Source organism: Suricata suricatta, chromosome 9, assembly GCF_006229205.1.
Source record: "Suricata suricatta isolate VVHF042 chromosome 9, meerkat_22Aug2017_6uvM2_HiC, whole genome shotgun sequence".
Lineage (NCBI taxonomy): Eukaryota > Metazoa > Chordata > Mammalia > Carnivora > Herpestidae > Suricata > Suricata suricatta.
In genome coordinates this window covers 35,164,943-35,171,585 of record NC_043708.1, presented here as the reverse complement: position 1 = coordinate 35,171,585, position 6,643 = coordinate 35,164,943, and the positions used below count along the sequence as shown (strand labels likewise).

Genomic DNA, 6,643 nt, shown 5'->3' with positions numbered 1-6,643 from the left:
AGATGTGGTCTATATATACAATGGAGTACTACATGGCAATGAGAAAGAATGAAATATGGCCATTTGCAGGAAAGTGGATGGACCTCGAGGGTGTCATGCTAAGTGAAATAAGTCAGGCAGAGAAGGACAGATACCATATGTTTGCACTCATAGGTCTAACAGGAGAAACAGGAGAAACCTACTGGAGGACCAGGGGGAGAGGAAGGGGGAAAGAGAGTTGGGGAGAGAGAAGGACACAAAACTTGAGAGACTATTGAATACTGAAAACGAACTGAGGGTGGAAGGGGAAGGGGGGAAAAGAGGTGGTGGTGATGGAGGAGGGCACTTGTGGGGAAGAGCACTGGGTGTTGTATGGAAACCAATTTGACAATAAACTTTTTAAAAAAAAACTGTTAAAAACATAGAAAAAGTCACCAAGTGCTTAATAACTTTCTGCCAAAATGAGACTGTGTGTCAGTAGAAAGAATATACTGATGTCAATATGTTTTTAGAAATATTCCACATTCTTCATTTTAATAGCACACAGATTGTTCTTCAGTAATTCTAGACAAAATAAGTAAATTCTGTGGCAAGTCACTTTTAAGTAATTACTTCTGCTATACCTATGTATAAAATAATCTGAAAGAACAAAATCATTCTGGTGTTTAGAGTCTCTTGGTTATCTGGGGGTGCCTGGCTGGCTCGGTCCGTGAAGCATGTAATTCTTGATCTCAGGGTCTTGAGTTCCAGCCCTGCATTGAGTGAGCCTACTTAAAAAATAAATTATGTTTTTTAAAAAAGTACTGCTTTTGATTTTTATCTGATTCATGGGTTATATTATGCATGTATGTTATCTGGTTTCCAAATGCCTGGAAATTTTCCAAGATCTTTTTATAATTGGTTTGTTATTTAGTTTCACTCTGTCAAAGAAAATACTTTGTATGACTTAAATCCTTTTTAACATATTGAAACATGTATAATGACTCAAAATATGATCTATCCTGTGAATAGTTCAAGAACACGTGAACATATTTTCTACTGTTGTTGGGTAGAAGGTTCTATACATGGGTAGGTCAAGTTAGTTGACAGTATGGTTCAAGTCTTCTCTATATTTACTAATTTTCTGTCTACTTATTCTAAATTGATAGAACCGACAGAGGGACATTAAAATCTCCAACTATAACAAGAGACTTGTCCATGTCTCCCTGAAGTTCTATCATATTTTGCTTTAGATATTTTGAAGTTCTCTTTTTAACACATAAATGTTTAGGATCTTTATGTCTCTTCCTGACAAATTTACCCATTTCTCATTATGAAAGAAACGTCTTTAATCCTAAAATAAAACAAGGTAAGCAGTGGGGGGTGCGTTGCATCGTTTCTTGGTCTCAGAGAGCTTTCTCGGTCTGGAGGATGTTTTACTGTCCCTCCACTTCCTAACGCAGATAGAATCCCATGTAGACATTAGTGTCTGTTGTCCAATGTCCAAGGTCTATTTTGTATATTCTCCAGTTTTTCTTTTTTTAAACTTAAGGGGGGAAAGTAGATCCTGGCCCTATTTTTAATGTAATGCTACAAATAATCCAGAACAACAAAAGCCTATACCTTCAAATGCTTAAAATCTAGCACAGAAAAGACCCCTGTCTCCTGACAGTGGAAATTTTCCAGTAGAAACAGAATCTCATTTTCCTAAATGCATTTGACAACTGTTTTGACTACCAAGTGAGAAAGGAACTTTGTTAAAAGAAGATTTCCTAAATATAGATTGACTGTAAACAAATTCTACTCAATTTACCACCACAAGTGGTAATTACACCACATGCCTGACTCACCCTCTGTAACTGTCACGATGGCGGTTCTGCCGGATGCTGCGGGAGAGACGCCGTAGCCTTAGTCTTTCCCATTTGCACAGATGATACTTCTAGCTTTCACGACAATACAATATGATGTCTCGGAGGCTAAGTCGACGGTAAGGAGCCTTGCCAAACAGAAGGCTTTCTACTGCAAAGTGTTGTAGCAAGAAGCACATGGCCTTGCAAGGAGCACGTTGCTTCACTGAAAGGAGTTCTAAATTATTTCCAAAAGTAAGAGACACCCCGTATTCTAGTATTTGATGATCCTCCTGTGCCAAGATGGAAATGAACTTTTCAAGCAACAAAGATTGAAATGGCAGCACACGTATGAGGTAAGGTGAGTTCAAAGAGGTCAGGAAAAGCCAATTTTCTTCCATGATCAATTTCAAATGTCTCAGTGGGACATTTTCTATACACACATCGCCTTAATTGCCAACGTAAGCTGGGTCCTCATATTATGTTCTAAAAATGTCAGGAAGGTACCAGGGACTCCAGAGCATTTAGGAGTCTTCTTTGGCTTTCTCTACAATTTTCATTCATCTAACAATTGACCATTTCTAGTCACAAACTGTTTTTCTGGACCTTGGGTAGAGAGTGCACTGGGTGCAGGGGAAATGTCCTGCTAGGCAGGTAGGGCCAGATTGAAACCCAACTGGAAAGTACCCAAAGCTTGTCTTTAAGGTCTCTGTACCTCCTCTTTCATTCTGCCCTCGAGACTTCCTCTCCCTGCCCAGATCCAGCCATCTATCTCTGTGCTCCATGCCAGGGCCTGAGAAGCACTGCTCTATATGTTTCCTTTTCCCCTTTATCAGACCTAGTGCCGGTGCCCAACAGTATGTGGGGGCATTAGACACGAGGAGTGGGCAGGTGCTCAGAAGGCAGCCACAGGGTCTGCACTGAGAGCTGGCTTCAGGAACTGCTGCTTTGGATGATTTATAATAAAGCAGCATCAAATGATCCCAGAGATTCCTATTGTTTCCAATATGAAGTTCTAAGATGGGATAAAACCTAGGTAGTAAAGTCCCATATGATGCCCAGATGAAGTTCTCTGTAAGTCAGCAGCGGAGGGTTAAAACTCGCATATACAAAACAACAGCAACAAAAACTTGCATATACATATTATTCCAGAAAGAAATAAGCCACTGAGAGTCAATAACTAAGTAAAGCAATCAATATCTGGGACAGGAACTGGACCAAATACCAGGTAGGCAGTAAACTAGACAGTGTTAAACAGTGTGAACACTCTGTAGATACTTAGAAATATGTGCAAAAGAGCACAACTGGATTTACTGCAGCAATGGTTATAATGGCCAAAAAAAAAAATCTGTAATTAAGTAAAGGTCCATCAAAGAAATGGTTGAACAATTTAGACAATGTCCTCACTCAAAGAATGAGTTAGACATCGCCTAGTCGACCTAGACATATTTCACAGCATTTTGAAAAGTAAAAGAACAAGACACAGAAAAGTATTTGTATATATAGGTATCCCAACTTTTAAAATTATTTTAATTTTTTAAAGTGAGGTTTTTTGTTTTTCTTTGAGAGAGAGAGAGAGAGAGAGAGAGAGAGAGAGAGAGATAGCATGAGTGGGGGAGAGGGAGAAAGAGAGAGAATCCCAAACAGGCTCCACACTCAGCGCAGAGCCCCGCAGGGGCTCGATCCCACGACCCTGGGAACACGACCCAAGCCCAAACCAAAAGTTGGACGCTCAACCAACTGAGCCACCCAGGTGCTCCCTAAACATTTTTTAAATTGGGGGTGGGGGGAAGCTTATCTATGTGGATATTGGAGGGGAGGTATTATTTTAAAAGATTATTAGAGAATAGAAGGAGGTATAAAGTCTATCCTCTGGTTAAGACTAGCTAGTTGGTGTTGGAGTGGAAGGGTCAAGCCAATAATTAGATGAAAGTAGACCTGTTTCAAGGTCTTTATAATTTTTAACATAAGATGCGCTGTTGTTTATGTAAAATTATACACATAAGCCTGTGAGTGCATGGGTGTCTTCCTCTCTGTGTAAGTGTGTGTGCATATATCTACCTACCTACCTACTTACCCATCTCTACCTACCTTTCTACCTACTACATCTATCAAGAGCTGTCTGTCTGTCTATCTATCTACAGAGAGCTGTTAAAGATTGGTCACCAAGATATGATGGTTATCATGCCCAGGGCCAGGGGAGATTCCTGGGGATTTCTTTCTTCCCTGTATGTTTTCTTTTGTTCGAATGTTTGCAATCACCAGGTTTTACACATATCATAAGAAAAGAGCAGCAACGCTACAACATCCATGTATCTTCAGAGCCTCTCTCGCTTCTCATCTCGAGCCCAATGTTTCCTTCCAGTCAGGCCCTTCCTCCCTGGCCCCTCCACACCAAGTCCGTTCAGGCTCTCATGGTCCCTGAATACTCTGCATGGGCCTCTGCCTCTGTCTCTCCTGCACGTGGCAGCCACAGTGACCTCTACAGAACGCTTCTCCGTCCATGACACGCCCCTGCCTGAGCCTCTTCTAGGGCTGCTCAGTACCCCGAGGGGCTGTTCTCGGCCAAGACGCGAGGTGTAATCTCTAGCACTGCCCTGCACAACTGTACACACCTCCCTCTGCACAGCCTGCAGCTCTTGGCCCTGCTTCCCTTCCTTCTAGTCCTTCCCTCATCCCACTAATGTATGCCCGTCCCTGAAGACGCACTCAAACACTACTTCCTGTCTTTTTTTTCTCTTCCAGCAAAATGGCTTGAGCCACTTTGTAAATTACTGCCAGTGAATAATTTGTATTCAAGTTACCAGAAGTTGACCACTGCTTAAACCCCTAGAAAATGAAACAGAGAAGTCAGAAAGGAAGACATTTCCCCCTTTTTAAATAAAATAAGAAGTTTGATACTGTCCTTAACACCAGGCTAGTTCTAGAAACAGCGTCTCTCCCCCATAAAACACAGCCCAGCTGTGTGGCTACTTACTGGAGTTGAGGAGGATCATGGCCTTGACACAGAGATACTCTTTGTGTTGGAGTTTTAACTCCCGGAACCTTGAAGTCGTTGCCAAGAGCATGTCGAAGATTTCCAGAATTCCTTCTACACATTTCCCCTCGTCCCTACAAAAGTTTGTTTGGAAATTTAAAACATGCAGCATTAGACAACCATCAAAAGCAGTGAGTATTTTCTTGTTAATCTTAAATTTCATCTTGAACATCCTTTAACTCTCACAAACTGGTAATGAAACCATATCCAGTGATATGAAATTACTAGAATTATCTTCATATAGAAAGGATAGAAAACTTCCATAAATTCCTAAGGCAAACATTTGAAATAAATACTACTTAGACAAAAATATACATTGGAAATACACTTTCCTTCTACATGCACACCAACTGTTTCCTTAACAGAATGCCATTTCCGTTGATTAGTTTCTATCTTAAACCATTTCCACCAACCAGCCCTGGTTACGACACATATTGCTAAAATGAGACATTCCGTGTTCCCATCAGAAGACTTTGAAGTGCTAGTGAGGAAGACTGAACATTACTGAAACAAACAATCCTGCACATGGAGGGCTTAATTTACTTCCTGGAGGTCACTGAGACACTGGTGGGCAACTAAGGGACATTTAACATAACTTGGAAAAAAGCCCGTACGACACGCAAAGAAATCACAATGCGAGAAGACAGTTTAGAATCAGGAAAGGAAGGTAGAAATGGAGACATACACATTTTTGACTTGCCAAAGATTATTTTTAAGTAAAAGTTTTAGAAAAACTTCAAACCATATAATCAAAATTTTTCTGAACATTCAGAGAAATAAATTTTTATGCATACTTTTGAAGACAGTTACTTGAACTGTATCTAGAAAATACCAGCTTCGATTCACTCCCGCCAGACACACATTATTCTGCCTCACTGCTTCCCAAAAAACTTCTATTATCATCAGTCATAGTCATTGGAAGCCTGTGACAAGCAGATGATTTTGCCATGAAACTTCATTTGCTTCTTAACACCTGCAGCGCATGATGAAGGGGGGCCTGGCAGGGGTGAGTGTCTGCGGGTTTCATCCTTAGTCTCCCACGCAGCCCCTGAAGGGAACCTGCTTCAGAGAACTGGCTGTCCCCTCTCCGCCTCCCCGTGCTGGTGGTGCCTGAGGAAAGGGCCTCTGTGGAATTCAAACGAACCCCCGAGGGTGCTGAGCCTTTCCCACCGGGTTCTACAAGAGGCCAGCACCTTACCAGGATGCTGCATCCCACCGTATCCAAACCCCCCAGACTGACCTGTACAAAGCTACAAGCAAGCAAACTGCAAGTTGCAAACAAATATGGTAACTTCTACAACCACTTGAGGCTTCCCAAAAATGCACAGGTTAAGTGATAAAACACCCGCGCCTCCTCAAAGTCAGTCGCAGGGAAAGACCGCCTTGGAGAATCAGAGCCCCTGGGCAAAGCGTGCCGAAATCTGTAGGAAACCTCCAAGTCTCCCCAAGTCCCAACTAGCCACCTCCCCAGCTAGGGCTTCCCCGGGCGGGCCGCTGCAGGACACGCATGCTCTGCGCATCGTGAAATACCTGTTCCCCGAATGTCCCTCATGCCACATAATCAGATCACCATGCTTGGGGACATTTATTATTGGAAACTGTAACTGTTGGGCTTGAGGTGATCTGACGCTGAAAAGAGCTGGTTCTAAAATGTCTTGGGGAAGGGATACAGAAGTGCTGATGCATAGGAGCACATGTATCCCAATGTTCATAGCAGCAATGTCAACAATAGCCAAATCATGGAAAGAGCCTAAATGTCCATCACCTGATGAATGGATCAAGAAGATGTGGTCTATATATA

The 6,643-nt window shown here is 42.0% G+C and overlaps 1 protein-coding gene across 1 annotated transcript in view; it reads right to left on the bottom strand.

Annotated features, from left to right (window-relative positions):
• Positions 1-6,643, bottom strand: part of ESR2 (estrogen receptor 2) — an 84,066-nt gene that overhangs the window by 13,975 nt on the left and 63,448 nt on the right. The window contains exon 9 of the mRNA XM_029952636.1: positions 4,783-4,916. Within this exon, the coding sequence (XP_029808496.1) occupies positions 4,783-4,916 (134 nt within the window). The remainder of the gene's footprint in view (positions 1-4,782; positions 4,917-6,643) is intronic.